We start from the raw sequence: 19,624 nt of genomic DNA, 5'->3' as shown, positions 1-19,624 counted from the left end.
GAACCTCCCACTCCCGTCTCCAAGACTTTACACATGCTGTGCCAATTCTTTGGAATGCACTTCCCAGGTCAATACGATTATTCCCCAATCCCCACAATTTTAAGCGTGCCCTGAAAACGCATTTATTCAGACTGGCCTATCGCCTCAACACATTAACCTAATCTATCCCTGTGTGGCACAGCCAAAAGTTTTACCATAACCAGGTTCCCCGCATCATGCTCCCACATGCTTTATGCATCCATTAGCCCTCTGTGTCTGTACTGTTACACACTTAACATTATGGCTGGTCCAAACAATCAGGGCAACTGCTACCACCCACCTTTCGTGTCTACCTCTTTCTTCATAGACTGTAAGCTTGCGAGCAGGGCCCTCATTCCTCTTGGTATTTGTTATAATCTATGTAATTATTGTTATGCTGTAATTTCTATTGTCTGTACAATTCCCCTCTGAAATGTAAAGTGCTGCGGAATATGTCGGTGCTATAGAAATAAAATTTATTATTATATTATTATTTATGTGGTGCTTTGCTTACATATTCATCTGTATAGGCTCATGACAGGTCACTGACCCCTCAGCGACCTGCCCCCTATTTTACATACTGTATATACTTTTGTTGGGTTAGAAAAAACAAAAACATAGCTTCATAAAAATGGAGCCGGTGGCGGTGCCTGGGCTATAACATGACACATGCTTTTATGCCTACACTATTGTGGGGTAAAAAAAAATAAAATATCAAAATGGCGGCAGCGACGCCTGCGCAGTAATATCTATCGCGTTCTGATCGATGCTACTGTGCAAGAGGTGCTGGCGCCATTTTAAAGGAATTTTGTCTCCATCAAAATAGCGACGGCGCCTGCGCAGTAGCCACCAGCACAGTTTTAATGAAGCCAATTTTTTTTTTTCTCCACCAAAATGGCACCAGCCATGGCACTTGTACAGGTAGCATCTACTATAGATATTACTGTGCAGCCACTGCCATTTTGATGAAGAAATTTTTTTTTACCCCACAATAGTATAGGCATAAAGCATATAGGCATGTATCATGGTACAGGGCAGGCACTGCCACCGGCGCCATTTTTATGAAGTTACTTTTTTTTTTTTTATACTAACCCCACAATATAATATTCAGTATGTAAAATAGGAGGCAGGTCAGTGAGGGATCAGTGACCTGTCATAAGCCATACAGATGAATATGTAAGCAAAGCACCACATAAAGACCCCCCCACCCCAAAAAAAAAAATACTGGTTAAATAACACCCACAAGATGAATTTCATCACCCAGGTATCATTTTAATCAGTATAGCGGCGCCAACCTGACACTGTCTGTAGGTTTCTGTGCACAATCCTGCTGACAGGTTCCCTTTAAGGGAAAAAAATGTTCAAAAAACTCCAATGGAATTCTCATAGAAATGAATACGAAGAGTTTTCCAATAAATGAGATGCAAACACTACTGGTCTGCTGACAGTGCCGGGCGGGCACTATCTCTATTTCCACATGTGGGTAACAGTAGTAATTAGGCATATTCCCTAATACACCAATGGCAGAAAGTTTCACTGGGCAATACTACATCTCCGAGACCTGGACTCCAGCGGCTGTGTGGAGCAAGGCACTATGGCAGCAGAGGCTAATTCACTATTATACCCCTTATCCCAGAAACTGCATGGTGTTAATCTCCAAGGTAGAGACATAACGTCAGTGATTTCAACCTACTGATAATTTCTGGGTGAGCTATAAAAGTTTATTAAAAATCACATGCATATCACCTTAAAAACGACACTGGTATTACTGCTCCTTATTTGAAGTGCTATAGTAAGACTAAATGGTTATATATAAGAAAATTGTGGAGACAGACATTACAGGAGCTTACCAGCAAGGCGAAGGCCTTTCTGGCGGATTTACTAACAGGTGACACCTGAGCCCATAATGTCCATAATGGTGGTTCTAGAAAAGAGTGTCTGGATCCTGTCAGGTAAATGAACAGTGATGTGTTAGATCCATACAGTGCCGACCAGGTTACTAAGCACTGATAGGACAGAGTTCCATGATGGTGTGCGTGCCTCCATACAAAAAAACATACAAAGCGAGAGGAGAATGTCGCTAACACCAGTGTCAGCATCTACACTTTCTTTTTGGTGGTAGGTTTCCTCATGCACCTACAATTAGTGAGAGCCCCCAATAGGGCCCATGCTTTGTAAACATTAACAGGATTTCTGTCCTCCCCATTTCCTAACCAGTCCCTCCTCTTTTTTGCTTTAAAAGTCCCAATCGTCCATATCCAAATACTCCAGATCAGACACCAATTCTGTTACGCCCTGGGGTCCCGAAGTCCTGGCTCCTTCAAAGTTGGTAATGGGCGACACAGGACGGAGCAGCTCAGGGAGGGCTTCGGACGCTCTGCGCTTTATCTAGGAGAGAATGGAAATGTTACATTACATATATCATATTGCCTTTGACGATCTCTTGTATGAAGGAATAAGTAGAGCAAGATGATTACCTGTTTGAAAAAGGAATGATTGAGCAGCGTACCAGCATTCGGCCTACAATGGAGAAAGAAAAGCTCATGACATCACAAATAAGAAGCCAAAATGTAACCCCATCTTCCTATAATTGTATCAAACATCATTGCTGGCCCTTTAAATCCTTGCAAACTCAAGGCAAACAAGTCCAGTGGGCAGTCCTACTAAGTGACTGACAGCTTTCCCTTTGAGAATATGCATGCTGAGCTTTCAGTCAAGTAGATCCGCCCACTGGACACTTAAGCTCTAAGTGAGTAACGATTATAAATAGGTAATCCAACCACATATATCCATGGGATAGATGATTAACATTAGTTGGGGTCTGAGTCCTAATAGCCCACTGATCACTAGAACCAATAACCCTAGCTTCTCATTGGTGAGCTGTTTCCACATTCCCAAAAAAGGAGATTTTTGTGTACTCACCGTAAAATCTTTTTCTCTTAGCCTCTAATTGGGGGACACAGAACCATGGGTGTTATGCTGCTGTCCACTAGGAGGCGACACTATGCATAATCTGAAAAAGATTAACTATGGCTCCTCCTCTGCAGTATAAACCCCTGGACAGCGTCAGCCGTCTCCAGTTTTGTGCAAAAGCATTAGGAGGATGTTAACAGAAATAACATAACTATGCCTGTAATAAGGCTACCATGTACCAGCTCAAAGAACAATATGAGAACTCAACCGTAACAACAGCCCGTAAGGGCAACAGGATGGGAGCGGTGTCCCCCAATTAGAGGCTAAGAGAAAGAGATTTTACGGTGAGTACACAAAAATCTCCTTTACTCTGTCGCCTCATTGGGGGACACAGAACCATGGGACGTCCCAAAGCAGTCCCTGGGTGGGAAGCAATGGACGAATACTGTGCAGACAGGTCCCTAAAGTTGGGGCACCGCCGCCTGCAGAACCAGTCTACCCAGGCTCGCGTCCGCTGAAGACTGGGTATGGACTCTCTTGTGTTTCGTAAATGTGTGTAGACTAGTCCAAGTGGCCGCCTTACACACTTGTGCCAAATGGCCCAGGAGGCCCCTACCGCCCGTGTAGAGTGTGCCGTAATACCGGCCGGAAGAGGAGAATTTTTAAGGCGGTAAGCCTCTTGTATGGTGGATTTGATCCACCTGGCAAGGGTAGCTTTGGAAGCCGGCAGACCCTGACAGACACCTTCCAGAAGAAGGAAAAGGGAATCAGACCTCCGGAAGAGCGCAGTCCTAGACACGTTTATACGGAATGCCCTGACGAGGTCATGCGTATGCAGAGCCTTCTCCACTCTATGAACCGGAACCGGGCAAAGGGATGGCAGAGAAATTTCCTCATTGAGGTGGAAGTTGGACACAACCTTCGTAAGGAAGGATGGGACCGTACGGAGAACCACCTTGTCCTGGTGATAAGCCAGGAAGGGCCGTCTGCAGGAGCGTGCTGACAGTTCAGACACCCTGCGTAGTGAAGTAATTGCCACCACAAAGACCACCTTCTGGGATAGAAGGCGGAGTGGAATTTCCTTAAGGGGTTCGAAAGGTGGTCCCTGCAATGCTGTCAGGACCAGGTTGAGGTCCCACGTTTCCAGTGGACGTCTGTAGGGGGGAACCAATCGGGAAACCCCCTGAAGAGAGGTCCTTACTTGCGGCCTTTTAGCAATGTGTCTCTGAAAAAGCACTGAGAGCGCTAACACCTGGCCCTTAAGCGTGCCGAGGGACAGCTTGGCGTCCAGACCCGATTGGAGAAAACCAAGTACTTTGGGAAGGGAATAAGGAAGTGGGCTCTGGCTGCGAGATTCGCACCAGGTAAAGAAGGCTCTCCAAGTACGGTAATAAATCTTGGCGGAGGCTGGCTTCCGCGCCCTAATCATGGTTCTTATGACATCTGGTGAAAGCCCTGCCTGGGTTAGAACCCAGGTCTCAAGGGCTACGCCGTCAAATTGAGAGCCCGAGTTCTGGTGGTAGAACGGGCCTTGTGACAGAAGATCGGGACGGTCGGGGAGACGCCAGGGGGCGTCTGTTGCAAGTTGTACGATGTCGGCGTACCATGTACGTCTGGGCCAGTCCGGGGCGATTAGGATGGTTGGAACTCCCTTTTGTTTGATCTTCCTCACCCACTCTGGATATGAGGGGGAGAGGTGGAAAGATGTACAGAAGCTGGGACTGGGTCCAGTCCTGAACCAGGGCATCTGCTCCGAGCGACCGCGGATCGTGTGTTCTGGCCATGAACTTGGGAGACCTTGGCATTGAGATGGGATGCCATGAGGTCCACGTCCGGGGTCCCCCAGCGGTGGCAGATCTGGCGAAAAATTTTGGGGTGGAGAGACCACTCTCCCGAGTCCATTCCTTGTCTGCTGACGAAGTCGGCTTCCCATTTGTCCACACCCAGGATGTGGACCGCAGAGTACCGACCCCATGTCTTCCGCTCAGTGGAGGATATGTGTCACCTCTTTCATCGCCTGGGTACTGCGGGTCCCACCTTGGTGGTTCACATATGCCACTGCCGTGGCATTGTCCGACTGTACTCTATATGAGAGGCTGCCAGTAAGTGACGAAAGGCTCTCGACGCCAGGAAGATGGCCCGAATTTCCAGGATATTGATAGGCATGTTCGCTTCCACTGGTGACCACTTGCCCTGTGATGTAGGTGCACCGCACCCCAACCTGTCAGGCTCGCGTCGGTGGTCAGGACCTTCCATTGACCTGTGAGAAAGGATTTCCCCGTTGCAAGCGAGATTGGCTTGAGCCACGAGTGCAGGGACCTCCTGGTTGACGATGTTAGTCGGAACTGCCTGTCGAGGGAAAAAGGGTTCCTGTCCCAGGACCTGAGAATGGCTAGTTGGAGAGGCCTGAGGTGAAACTGGGCAAATGAGACTGCTTCCATTGCTGCCGCCATCCTGCCGAGGACTCTCATGGCAAACCGGAAAGATTGAGGGGGGGGCTGCGGAGGAGGATGCGAACTCCTAGGCGGAGAGCCAGTGCCTTGTCCTTGGGAAGGAGCACCAGACCCCTGGAGGTGTCGAATAGCATCCCCAGGAAGGTCAGAGACTAATTCGGGGTAGTCGATGACTTTTGTAGGCCCAGGCGACTTGATGAGGAGATCGTCCAGGTATGGAACGACTACTATGCCTCTGGAGTGTAGAACATCCATGGTGGCTGCCATGATCTTGGTAAACGTTCTTGGAGCCGTGGCGAGTCGGAACGGGAGAGCCACGAACTGGTAGTGGTCCTGGTTGATTGCGAACCCGAGAAATCTTTGATGGGCGGGAGCAATCGGTATATGCAGGTATGCGTCTTGTATGTCTATGGAGGCGAGATATTCTCCCTGCTCCATGGACGTAATGATGGACTGAAGGGACTCCATGCGAAAATTACGACCCTGTACGTATTGAGTTGTTTTAGGTCCAATATGGGCCGTATGCTGCCTCTTTTCTTGGGGACTACGAATAGATTGGAGTAGAACCCTCGGAAATGCTTGGCCGCGGGAACCGGTACTATGACTTCTGCTTGGAGAAGGGAAGAAACCGCTTGGTGAAAGGCACGAGCCTTGGCTGGCGGGTTTGTGGGAACAGAGAGGAAGAACCAGTTCGGTGGGTTGGAAGTGAACTCTATCTTGTATTCGGAAGAAACTATTTCCCTGACCCACCTGTCTTCTGTAATAGGCAGCCAGACTTGCTGAAAGAGCAAAAGTCGTCCGCCTACGGGTGGGGTGTCTTCCGGAGTTAGTGAGTCTTGATGAGGAGAAAGTCTGAGGTTTCCCTCCTTTGGGGTTGGACTGGCCTGCTTTTGACTGCCAGGTCTTGTCCAGCCTTTGCGGCGGCCGTGAGTTGTCCCTGCGTGGGGAACGGTTACGATTTTGTGCTGGACGCGAGGCGGACCAGCCCGAAGAATTCCGAAAGGATCGGAATCGTGTTTGGTTACGCCTTTTATAAGTGCGTTTAGGCTTTAGTTGGGGGAGAAAGGTACTCAACCCCGGTGGCGTTGGATATCATTGCGTCCAACTTTTCACTGAAAAGTCGCCCACTGAGGTACGGGAGGTGCGTGAGGGATTTCTTTGAGGCCGCGTCCGCTCTCCATTCCCGCAGCCAGAGGATACGCCGAATCGTGATGGCGTTGGATGCTATCCCCGCTACACCCCTTGCAGAATCCAGAGCTGCATGAAGCATGTAATCTGCTAGCACTGCTATTTGAACCGCTTGGTCCGACAGCTCAGGGGTTGATGCTTGGAGGCCGGCTTGTAATTTTTTGGCCCAAGCCAGAATGAAGCGAACGCGGGAGCCAGGGAGGCCCCTGCAGCCTCAAAAATTGAACGAGCCATGCGTTCAACCTGCCGGTCTGCTGCGTCCCTGAAGTTTGAGCTATCCGGCAATGAGAGCAGGGTCTGTGCTGCTAGTCTAGAGACTGGGGGGTCCACTTCGGGTGGATCTGTCCATTCCTTGGTGTCCTTCTGCGGGAAGGGATACCTTGCCTCCAAATATTTGCGATTGGTGAATTTTTTCTCAGGTTGTGACAACTGCTTGTTAAGGATCGCCTTAAATTCTTGGTGATTAGAGAAGACCTTAGGCGGTTTCAGAACACCTTCAAAGGAAATCTTCTGTTCTGGCGCTTCTGGGGGCGGATCAGAAATATCCAGCACCCGATGAATGGAAGAGATTACGTCCTCGACTAGCGCTGTATTGCTAGGGGGAATTGGTATCAGGGACCCCTCTGTCTCGTTGTCTGAGTCGGAGTCACAGATGCCTTCCGAATCTTGTGTTTCGCTGAGGCGTCCCCTGGTGGGTGAACCGGGGTGGAGATATTCTGTGGTCGGGGATCGCTGTGGAGATCCGCGTTGTCTGTCCCTGGTAGGGGACAGTCTAGGTGACCTGGAACTACGGTGTCTCTCCCTCGAGGGAGATGACCGTGTGCTATGGGATGACGCAGATGAACGCGACCTGTGGGTCCGCTTGCGTCTGGGTGCGTCAGGAACAGCATGTCCCTAAGTCGCGCTCTCCCTTTGCTGGGTAACGTTCATAGCCGAGGTATGACCCTGCAGAGCCTGAAGCAATGCGGAGGTTAGGTTATCTATAGACTGCGTCATAGATTGTGACATCTGGGTAGCCCATTCTGGCGTGGTAGCCGATACCGAGGCATTGGTAGGGGCTTCTTGGGGTTCTGACCCAATATTCTGAATACAGGCCCGGCAGTGCGGGTACGTGCTGCCACTGGGTAGATTGGTTTTGCAGGCTGTGCAGAATGCATAAAAATAATCCTGCCGGGTTCTCTTGGACCTTGAGCCCGGCATAGTGCAAGACTGCAGAAGGGCTGGCTATGCAGAGGAAATCTATAAGGGAGTCTTATGGGGAATATGGACTTCACAGCTGAGTAAAAAACCCAGCTGTGATCTTACCCCACCAGTTTGCCCCTAGGTCCAGCGCCAAAGATCCACAGTCCTGTGCCCCCCGGAGACTGGCGTCCTGCTGAGCTCTCTGTCCTGCAGCAGAAATGGCCGCCGAGAAAAGGAGGAAGGAGAAGAAGGGGGCGGAGAGCTGAAAAAAAGCGTGCAGAGCTGTGTGGAAACGTGCCCTTTCTGCTTCGATCCGCCCCCTCTATGACACTGCAGAGTGTCATATTTGTCATCCGGGGGGCAGAGATGAGGCGGCGGCGTCAGCTAGGCCGAAGCCGCGGCCTAAATTAGGTGCCTGATGCCCAGGAAGGCTCCAGGCCGGCGCGGAAGTCCCGGAGGGGATCGGATCTGAACCGGACCCCCCGGATTGAAAGGCAGGATAGCGGTGGGGTTATAAGCGGAAGGAGGGCCCTGTGAGGGGTCCCCCTGAAGCACTATAGAGCTGGTGCTGCCGCAGAGACAGGGGCGCAGGGAGCCCTGTGTCTCTAATGTGCCATGCCTGCCTGCAACCCCCCCGGCCCCGACAGGAGCCCGCAGCTGTGCTGGGGTCCCTGGATGCAGCTGCAGTGTGCTGGCTCAATACTGGGAGCTGCAGAGTGCTGCCTGTAGAGACCCTACCTGAGGCGTCTCAACCTAATGCCTCCCGAGGGGGATTAGGGAGGGTGCTGCTGTCACCATCAGGGGGGGCTTCATCCTCGACCCAGAACCCAAAAGGAACTGGGGAAGGAGGGGGGCTCTCGACTTCGAACCAGCACCCGAGGGACTGGGGAAGGAGCGGCATGGGGAATAACCATCTCGACTTCAACCGGGCACCCCATAATAGGGGACCGAGGAAGGAGCCATGCCGGGAGTCTCACAAGAAACCCACTTTTCTTCATCTGTAATCCCGTCGAAAAAACGGAGTGAAAAAAGGAAAAAAAAAATCTTAGGTGAGCCTCCTATGCGACACTAAGCAAAAACTGGAGAAGGCTGACGCCGTCCAGGGGTGTATACTGCAGAGGAGAAGCCATAGTTAATCTTTTTCAGATTATGCATAGTGTCGCCTCCTAGTGGACAGCAGCATAACACCCATGGTTCTGTGTCCCCCAATGAGGCAACAGAGTAAATCTGAATGAAGCTGTAGCATGCATGCTTAACCCTTTGATGAGGCAGCCATTTTTAATTTTTGGCAATTTCATTTCTTTTTATCATTTAAAAGACATGACACTATTTTTTGCTTTATAAAATAAGTCAAAGTTCTTTTCCCAGAGAAGCAGACGTTGATCTACTAAGCTCCTCCTGCTTTACAGTATATAACAACGTACTGGAAATTCCCCTAGGTCAGACTATTACCTTTGCTTTTGTCATTAGATTCACACATGGAATCTAATTCTTAGTGAACCTACGACTTATCTGCATGTAAACGTAGTTATACCTATTCCGGCCGACCCTGCTCACCTAAGTTCAGGGTTCCTCTGCAGACACAGCTCCACCAAGTTGTGAAAATGAGGAGAGAAGCTGCGATTGTATGGGTGCATGCTCGGCTCCCCGTTGGAAGGACGACAGGAGGTCCCCTCGCCGATGCCAGAGTCAGCTCCTGAGCGAGAGGTCATCATGGTGAGTTCAGAGGCAGGGATTGTAGCTGTGTCCAGCAGGCAGGGCACGGTGCCATTCAACTTCTCCAAGAGCATCTAGAGAAAAGCGGAAGGAGACGTTACTGAAACATTAAAAGCAGGCTATCTCAATGCCAAACAATCACATCAATCTCTGATGGTCCATTTACACAGCATGAATATTTGGAACAAGTTTTCCAAGGAACACTTATTTCCAAATGATTATGCAGTCTAAACAGGCTGCCGATCACATGACAAATGATAAAACGCTTGTTCGTCGGTGAAATGATCTTTTCAGCTGCACAAGAGGTCATCGTTCTCTACAGCACATCTTCCTCTATAAATAGGACACACAGTCAAGAACTATGGCAGCCTATACTCACTGAGTGATCCATTACAGATCAATTAGAATATATCTGATTCGGGTCAGCCTGTCTAAGCAGGCAACTAACCGACCGCCGACTAGCAAGTATGCTCGTTTACCGCTGAACATAGTACAAAGTAATGCAGCTCAAGCCCTACACCTTACCTGTGTTGCTGGCATGTCCTTGAATGGCACGTGACCATTAGCCAATTCACATGCTGTGATCCCGACACTATAGATATCAGACTTGGCATCATATCCCTGCAAGTTCTAAGGAAAATAAAAGAATAGCAAAAATCCAGGGATATTAATGCACAACTAACAGAGAATTAGATAAACTTATAAATGCCACCATTCTCTTACCTGCTGCAAGACCTCTGGGCTAAGCCATGGGAGGACCCTGGAGCTGTGCTTGGGGAAGTCATGGACGACTTTAAGACGCTGTCCATGGTTTATCATACTAAGAATGCTGCGCAGACCAGAAAGATAAACTTTACCGTCCACCGAGATCAGGATGTGACTGGCCTTCACGCTCCTAAGGGGAAGAGGATCAAAACTGAATTAACCGCAGGCCGATCAACTTGAGATAACCACTGCACTCATGGAGGATCCATTACAGCTTGCTTATGAGAGCAGACATTGGAGAGCCAACATGTCCAGGGCAGCCAGAAGCAGTTCCGACATGTACAGTGGGGCAAAAAAGTATTTAGTCAGTCAGCAATAGTGCAAGTTCCACCACTTAAAAAGATGAGAGGCGTCTGTAATTTACATCATAGGTAGACCTCAACTATGGGAGACAAACTGAGAAAAAAAAATCCAGAAAATCACATTGTCTGTTTTTTTTCATTTTATTTGCATATTATGGTGGAAAATAAGTATTTGGTCAGAAACAAGCAATCAAGATTTCTGGCTCTCACAGACCTGTAACTTCTTCTTTAAGAGTCTCCTCTTTCCTCCACTCATTACCTGTCGTAATGTCACCTGTTTAAACTTGTTATCAGTATAAAAAGACACCTGTGCACACCCTCAAACAGTCTGACTCCAAACTCCACTATGGTGAAGACCAAAGAGCTGTCAAAGGACACCAGAAACAAAATTGTAGTCCTGCACCAGGCTGGGAAGACTGAATCTGCAATAGCCAACCAGCTTGGAGTGAAGAAATCAACTGTGGGAGCAATAATTAGAAAATGGAAGACATACAAGACCACTGATAATCTCCCTCGATCTGGTGCTCCACGCAAAATCCCACCCCGTGGGGTCAGAATGATCACAAGAACGGTGAGCAAAAATCCAAGAACCACGCGGGGGGGACCTAGTGAATGAACTGCAGAGAGCTGGGACCAATGTAACAAGGCCTACCATAAGTAACACACTACGCCACCATGGACTCAGATCCTGCAGTGCCAGACGTGTCCCACTGCTTAAGCCTGTACATGTCCGGGCCCATCTGAAGTTTGCTAGAGAGCATTTGGATGATCCAGAGGAGTTTTGGGAGAATGTCCTATGGTCTGATGAAACCAAACTGGAACTGTTTGGTAGAAACACAACTTGTCGTGTTTGGAGGAAAAAGAATACTGAGTTGCATCCATCAAACACCATACCTACTGTAAAGCATGGTGGTGGAAACATCATGCATTGGGGCTGTTTCTCTGCAAAGGGGCCAGGACGACTGATCCGGGTACATGAAAGAATGAATGGGGCCATGTATCGTGAGATTTTGAGTGCAAACCTCCTTCCATCAGCAAGGGCATTGAAGATGAAACATGGCTGGGTCTTTCAACATGACAATGATCCAAAGCACACCGCCAGGGCAACAAAGGAGTGGCTTCGTAAGAAGCATTTCAAGGTCCTGGAGTGGCCTAGCCAGTCTCCAGATCTCAACCCTATAGAAAACCTTTGGAGGGAGTTGAAAGTCCGTGTTGCCAAGCGAAAAGCCAAAAACATCACTGCTCTAGAGGAGATCTGCATGGAGGAATGGGCCAACATACCAACAAAAGTGTGTGGCAACCTTGTGAAGACTTACAGAAAACGTTTGACCTCTGTCATTGCCAACAAAGGATATATCACAAAGTATTGAGATGAAATTTTGTTTCTGACCAAATACTTATTTTCCACCATAATATGCAAATAAAATGAAAAAAAAACAGACAATGTGATTTTCTGGATTTTTTTTTCTCAGTTTGTCTCCCATAGTTGAGGTCTACCTATGATGTAAATTACAGACGCCTCTCATCTTTTTAAGTGGTGGAACTTGCACTATTGCTGACTGACTAAATACTTTTTTGCCCCACTGTACATCTGAAAAAGCTAGGCAACATCCAACATGGTAACCATTCAAGCTCTTTGAATACCAGAATACTGGTAGAAAGATGCATTAGTGCATGGCTAAAGCAATCTGTTATGTGAGAAGCTTGGTGATCATTTCTGCAGGAAATGTAGATGCAGCTATCTACATTTTTGAGAACATGTAAAACCTTAGAAGAAAGGAATAGGCAACTGAAGCGGTAAGTGAAGGTTGAATGGAATCACCTGTGCACATATCCCATGTGATGAATGTAATCCAGGGATTTCAGCACTCCCAGCAGGATGTAAGCGATTGCCAGCTCACTCATGCCATCTGTGAAGTGTGTGCAGATGAGATCTTTGGCCGATCCTGTAAGAAAAAGCAAAGCAAGCATAGTCAGGAGACAGCAATGTACCCTCAATGAGCATAGAGGGCACATATCCCAAGTGGACAACCCTCTTGCAATGTCCTGTTTTTCATGAGCCCGGTGTCCCCCATTCTACTCACCATAAGCCATAAATGGGGTGACTACCCACAGCTCATTATCAGCAATGAACGTGGCTCTGTACGGGAGGATGTTGGGGTGATTGAACAGCTTGGACACATGAAGTTCAGTCTAAGAAGAAACAGGATTAATGGAATGAGAACGCTTGGGGTGATCCTCGGTTATAGGCTTATGATATCTAATATATAAAGCTCATTGTATGTATGTATGCATGTATGCATGTATGCATGTATGTATGTATGTATGTATGCATGTATGTATGTATGCATGTATGTATGTATGCATGTATGTGTGTGTATGTATGTCGGGGATTGGCATCCGCACCGTCGCAGCTACAGCCACAAAATTTTGCACACGTCTGGACCCCGAGAGTGTCATAGGCTATGTTGTGAAGTGAAATTTTAACCCCGCGCGTTCCAATTCACCAAACAATTTTGCCCCTATCTACATAATGGGGAAAAGGTGTATGTATGTATTGGCATCTGCACCGTCGTAGCTACAGCCACAAAATTTTGCACAGTCACACGTCTGGACCCTGAGAGCGTCATAGGCTATGTTGTGAGGTGAAATTTTAACCCCGCACGTTCCAATTCACCAAACAATTTTGCCCCTATCTACATAATGGGGAAAAAGTGAAAGGAAAAGTGTTGGAGGCAAATTGACAGCTGCCAGATGTGAACAAGGGGGACCTAAAGAATGAAAGCAATGGCGCCAAAGAGTATATACCGTACAGTTGCTAAGGTGGGGCCCTGACATGGGATACTCACCACACACGGGGATATGAACACACACACAAAATGTGCCCAAACACTACCACGTGCTTCAACACATATACCACCCTCAGCACACATTTCACCACACATACACCAACCTCGCCACATAAAAGTCGAAACACAAAAGTCGCCACTCAAAACTCGCCACGCTGTCCCAGAGCTGTTTAAAAGATGAAAAATGAGCTGTGATTGGTTGCTATCAGCAACAGTTTTCTCACCCTCTGACACGGACTGCAGGGGAAGCCCAGTATCACACAGGATAGGATTAGATACACGGCTCAGCAGTCAGTATCACACAGGATAGGATTAGATACACAGCTCAGCAGGCAGTATCACACAGAATAGGATTAGATACACAGCTCAGCAGTCAGTATCACACAGGATAGGATTAGATACACAGCTCAGCAGGCAGTATCACACAGGATAGGATTAGATACACAGCTCAGCAGTCAGTATCACACAGGATAGGATTAGATACACAGCTCAGCACACAGTATCACACAGAATAGGATTAGATACACAGCTCAGCACACAGTATCACACAGGATAGGATTAGATACACAGCTCAGCAGACAGTATCACACAGGATAGGATTAGATACACAGCTCAGCAGGCAGTATCACACAGGATAGGATTAGATACACAGCTCAGCAGTCAGTATCACACAGGAGAGGTTTAGATACGCAGCTCAGCAGGCGGTACCACACAGGGGAGGAATAGTTACACGGCTCAGCAGACAGTATCACACAGGATAGGATTAGATACGCAGCTCAGCAGACAGTATCACACAGGATAGGATTAGATACGCAGCTCAGCACACAGTATCACACAGGATAGGATTAGATACACGGCTCAGCACACAGTATCACACGATAGGATTAGATACACAGCTCTTCACACAGTATCACACAGAATAGGATTAGATACATGGCTCAGTAGTCAGTATCACACAGGATAGGATTAGATACACGGCTCAGCAGTCAGTATCACACAGGATAGGATTAGATGCACAGCTCAGCAGTCAGTATCACACAGGATAGGATTAGATACACGGCTCAGCAGTCAGTATCACACAGGATAGGATTAGATGCACAGCTCAGCAGTCAGTATCACACAGGATAGGATTAGATACACGGCTCAGCAGTCAGTATCACACAGGATAGGATTAGATGCATGGTTTTTATGTGCAATATAATATATAATATAATAATTTGTTATAACTACCCACAGTTGGTTACTATGCCCAGGCATCGCCGGGCTCTTCAGCTAGTTCAGTCATAAAGCTGAGACTCACATCACTGTTCTATGTGACCTCACATTCTCCATTCCTTTTTTTCCACGATTCCTAAAACTGTTCCGATGTCACATGCAACCCCACCCGTGACTACTCACGCATGACACTCGGTCAATATTTATCTGCTGAAATACTCTATGCAATTGCACAACCTAATTATTCAACTGCGAATCACCTGACATCATGACACTGCCTGTTACTTGCACCTATGTATGTTCACCTTACCTGCAGGAATGCAACCATGTCATTTGTGCAGGACTCCATATTAATCCTTCTGATACAAACGTACTCCCCGGACGGCTTATAACGCGCTAAGTTGACAGTCATCAGGTCCTCAAATCCTTTTCCTAGAAATTTTTTTTAAAAATTTCCAATACAGTAATTCAAGTAAGAGGCTCCAGCATTTTTATAGAATTAAAGCAGTTCTCCACACCATTCACATCTCATATACACGGGATTTGTGGGGATTCCCATATGCCCAAACATTCTTCGTATGAGATTGCATGCCTCTCGTTTTTAGAGGAAAATACATATTACATGCATTAATTATATCTAGTCCTTGACATTTTCCTACAAAAATACATAGAATCAGTTTGTTATAGCTGCAGGTCTGCTGATAATTTCTAAGGATCTTTTATTTTTAATAATGACCTGATAACTATATTCTGTGTGTCAGTACAGATATGGCAAACCCATATGATTACATATTAATTGTATATTATATATATATACACACACACATACACACATATTTTAATGTGTACAGAAAGTATTCAGACCCCTTTAAATTTTTCACTCTTCGTTTCATTGCAGCCATTTGGTAAATTCAAGAAGTTCATTTTTATTTCCTCATTAATGTACACTCTGCACCCCATCTTGACTGGAAAAAAAACAGAAATGTAGAAGTTTTTGCAAATTTAATAAAAACGAAAATCTGAAATATCACATGGTCATAAGTATTCAGACCCTTTGCTCAGTATTGAGTAGAAGCACCCTTTTGAGCTAGTACACCCATGAGTCTTCTTGGGAATGATGCAACAAGTTTTTCACACCTGCAGTTGGGGATCCTCTGCCATTATTCCTTGCAGATCCTCTCCACTTCCGTCAGGTTGGATGGTGAACAGCCATTTTCAGGTCTCTCCAGAGATGCTCAATTGGGTTGAGGTGACGGCTCTGGCTGGACCAGTCAGGAATGGTCACAAAGTTGTTCTGAAGCCACTCCTTTATTATTTTAGCTTAGGGTCATTGTCTTGTTAGAAGATGAACCTTCGGTCAAGTCTGAGGTCCAGAGCACTCTGGAAGAGGTTTTCATCCAGGATCTCTCTGTACTTGGCCACTTTCATGTTTCCTTCAATTGCAAACAGTCGTCCTGTCCCTGCAGCTGAAAAACACCCCCATAGCATGATGCTGTCACCACTATGTTGCACTGTTGGGATTGTATTGGGCCTGGTTTTCTCCATACATACCGCTTAGAATTATCACCAAAAAGTTTTATCGTCGTCTCATCAGAGAAGAGAATCTTCTTTCTTAGTCTGGGAGTCCTTCATGTGTTTTTTTTTAGCAAACTCTATGCGGGCTTTGATATGTCTGGCACTGAGGAGAGGCTTCCGTCAGGCCACTCTGCCATAAAGTCCCGACTGGTGGAGGGTTGCAGTGATAGTTGACTTTGTGGAACTTTCTCCCATTTCCCTACTGCATCTGTGGAGCTCAGCCACAGTGATCTTGGGGTTATTCTTTACCTCTCTCACCAAGGCTCTTCTCTCATGAATGATCAGTTTGGCTGGACGGCCAGGTCTAGGAAGACTTCTGGTGGTCCCAAACTTCTGCCATTTAAGGATTATGGAGGCCATTGTGCTCTTAGGAACCTTGAGTACAGCAGCAATTCTTTTGTAACCTTGGCCAGATCTGTGCCTTACCACAATTCAGTCGCTGAGCTCCTTGGCCAGTTCCTTTGACCTCATGATTCTCATTTAGTCTGACATGCACTGTGAGCTGTGAAGTCTTATATAGACAGGTGTGTGCCTTTACAAATCAAGTCCTATCAGTTTAATTAAACACAGCTGGACTCCAATGAAGGAGTAGAGCCATCTCAAGGAGGATCACAAGGAAATGGACAGCATGTAACTTAAATATGAGTGTCTGAGCAAAGGGTCTGAATACTTATGACCATGTGATATTTCAGTTTTTCTTTTTTAATAAATTTGCAAAAATTTCTACATTTCTGTTTTGTTTTTCAGTCAAGATGGGGTGCACAGTGTACATTAATGAGAAAAAAAATGAACTTTATTGAATTTACCAAATTGCTGCAATGAAACAAAGAGTGAAAAATTTAAAAGGGGTCTGAATACTTTCTGTACCCCCTGTATAAACACACACACTATCTTTTTTACGGCTTTAAAAAAAATAACTAGCAAAAGAAGAAATATTGTTCAGACAGGATGTAGTTTTAATTGGTATAATTTTGGGATCCATACAACCTGAGATCACCTGACCAGTATGCAATACACGGCAATATTATAGTACTACAGTCCACTGTACATTTCCTTATCTATCTCTCTCTCTCTATTATATATATATATTATATATATATATATATTGCTATATAAATAAATAATAATCATAGCAACCAATCACAGCTCAGCTTCTTTTAAACAGCTCTGGTGAAATGAAAGGTGCTTCGTGATTGGTTGGTGATACACACATACATTCAAATATATATATATATATTTGAATGTATGTGTGTATCACCAACCAATCACGAAGCACCTTTCATTTCACCAGAGCTGTTTAAAAGAAGCTGAGCTGTGATTGGTTGCTATGATTATTATTATTTATTTATATAGCACCATTGATTCCATGGTGCTATACATGAGAAGGAGTTGCATACAAATTACAGATATCATTTACAGTAAACAAACTAACAATGACAGTCTGATACAGAGGGGAGAGGACCCTGCTCTTTCGGGCTGAAATGCTACAGGATGGTGGGATGCAGCAGTTCCGGTGTTGGTTGAGGTGATATCACCGGTAGTGGTGAGAGAGAAGGAGGTAGCGAGGTCATTGCAGGCTGTAGGCTTTCTTGAAGAGGTGGGTTTTCAGGTTCCGTCTGTGGTTGATAGTCAGACTTGTTGGGGCAAAGAATTCCAGAGAATAGGGGCTTTTCGGGAGAAGTCTTGGAGGCGGTTGGGTGAGGAGCGAATAAGTGTGGAGGAGAGAAGGAGGTCTTGGGAGGACCGGAGATTACGTGAGGGAAGGTATCGGGAGATTAGTTCAGAGACATGTGGGGGAGACAGGTTATAGATGGCCTTGTAGGACAGTATTAGTAATTTGAACTGGATACGCTGAGGAAATGAGAGACAGTGAAGAGATTTGCAGAGGGGAGAAGCGGAGGAGTAGCGAGGAGAGAGATGAATTAGTCGGGCGGCAGAGTTAAGGATGGACTGGAGAGGTGTGAGGGTGTTAGCAGGGAGACCACAGAAAAGGATGTTGCAGTAGTCGAGGCGGGAGATGATGAGGGCATGCACAAGCATTTTTGTAGATTGAGGGTTGAGGAAAGGACGGATTCTGGAAATATTTTTGAGCTGGAGGCGACAGGAGGTAGAAAGAGCTTGGATGTGTGGTTTGAAGGACAGGGCAGAGTCAAAGGTTACTCTGAGGCAGCGGACTTCCGGTACTGGGGAAAATGTGATGTCATTAATTGTTATAGCTAGGTCGGGTAAGGAAGATCTGAGATGGAGGAAAGATCATGAGTTCAGATTTGTCCACTTTGAGCTTGAGGAAACTAGAGAAGAAGGAGGATATGGCTGATAGACACTCTGGGATTCTGGACAGCAGAGAGGGGACGTCTGGGCCAGAGAGGTAGATCTGAGTGTCATCAGCATAAAGGTGGTAGTGGAATCCGTGGGACTTTATGAGTTGCCCCAGACCAAGTGTATAGATTGAGAAGAGTAGGGGTCCTAAAACAGAGCCTTGGGGGACTCCAACAGAGAGAGGGTGAGATGAGGAGGTGGTATGGGAGTGGGAGACGCTGAATGTGCGGTTGGAAAGGTATGAGGAGATCCAGTATAGGGCAAGGCCTTTGATGCCGAAGGAGGAGAGTATCTGTAGTAGGAGGCAGTGGCCAACTGTGTCGAATGCAAAGGACAGGTCTAGAAGCAGGAGTATAGAGTATTGTCCATTTGATTTGGCTGTAAGTAGGTCGTTAGTAATTTTGGTTAGGGCTGTCTAAGTGGAGTGATGGGGGTAGAAACCAGATTGTAGATTGTCAAAGAGCAAGTTAGATAATAGGTGGGAGGAAAGTTCAGCGTTGACGTGCTGTTCCAGGAGTTTGGAAGCGAATGGGAGCAACGATATTGGGCGATAGCTGGACATAGCGGATGGGTCGAGGGTTGGCTTTTTAAGGATAGGCGTGATTGTGGCATGTTTGAGAGCAGAAGGGAAGGTACCGGACGTTAGTGATAGGTTGAAGAGGTGGGTTAGGGATGGGATAAGTGTGGTGGTGAGCTTGGAGAGGAGGTGGGATGGGATGGGGTCGAGTGCACAGGTTGTGAGGTGCGATTTGGAGAAGAGACGATTAAGCTCCCCTTCAGTGATGTTGGAGAGTGAGGTTATGGGCTTTGGTCTAGTATAAAAAGGGGTTGTGGTGGTTGAGTGATGAAGACTTGCCTTGTTTGGTCAATCTTGTTTTTGAAGTGTGTGGCAAAGCCCTCGGCAGAGATGAGGGAGGTTGGAGGAGGCAGTGGTGGGCGGAGAAGGGAGTTAAAAGTTTTGAATAACTGTTTGGGGTTGTAAGATAGGGAAGATACGAGGGTTGTGAAGTAGGCCTGTTTAGCAGAGGTGAGGGCAGATTTGAAATCGAGTGTTGCCTGTTTGAATGTGGTGAAGTCATCTTGTGAATTTGTTTTCTTCCAGCACCGCTCTGCAATCCTGTACACTTGC

The 19,624-nt window shown here is 46.7% G+C and overlaps 1 protein-coding gene across 4 annotated transcripts in view; it reads right to left on the bottom strand.

Annotated features, from left to right (window-relative positions):
- Nucleotides 1–1,717: 1,717 nt before the first annotated feature.
- The window catches only part of STRADA (STE20 related adaptor alpha), a 42,861-nt gene continuing 24,954 nt past the window's right edge, over nucleotides 1,718–19,624 (bottom strand). For all 4 annotated transcript variants that reach the window (XM_073582397.1, XM_073582399.1, XM_073582398.1 and 1 more), the window contains 8 exons: nucleotides 14,912–15,033; nucleotides 12,622–12,730; nucleotides 12,360–12,483; nucleotides 10,194–10,365; nucleotides 9,996–10,100; nucleotides 9,312–9,544; nucleotides 2,496–2,538; nucleotides 1,718–2,406 (listed from right to left, as the gene is read on the bottom strand). In XM_073582397.1, the coding sequence (XP_073438498.1) occupies nucleotides 2,254–2,406; nucleotides 2,496–2,538; nucleotides 9,312–9,544; nucleotides 9,996–10,100; nucleotides 10,194–10,365; nucleotides 12,360–12,483; nucleotides 12,622–12,730; nucleotides 14,912–15,033 (1,061 nt within the window). In that variant the 3' untranslated portion in view covers nucleotides 1,718–2,253. The remainder of the gene's footprint in view (nucleotides 2,407–2,495; nucleotides 2,539–9,311; nucleotides 9,545–9,995; nucleotides 10,101–10,193; nucleotides 10,366–12,359; nucleotides 12,484–12,621; nucleotides 12,731–14,911; nucleotides 15,034–19,624) is intronic.

This window comes from Dendrobates tinctorius, unplaced genomic scaffold (assembly GCF_039654945.1).
Source record: "Dendrobates tinctorius isolate UK_male_01 unplaced genomic scaffold, ASM3965494v1 ptg000071l, whole genome shotgun sequence".
NCBI classification, from domain to species: Eukaryota; Metazoa; Chordata; class Amphibia; order Anura; family Dendrobatidae; genus Dendrobates; species Dendrobates tinctorius.
The sequence above is the reverse complement of the archived record's forward strand: the minus strand, read 5'-3'. Positions and strand labels throughout refer to the sequence as shown.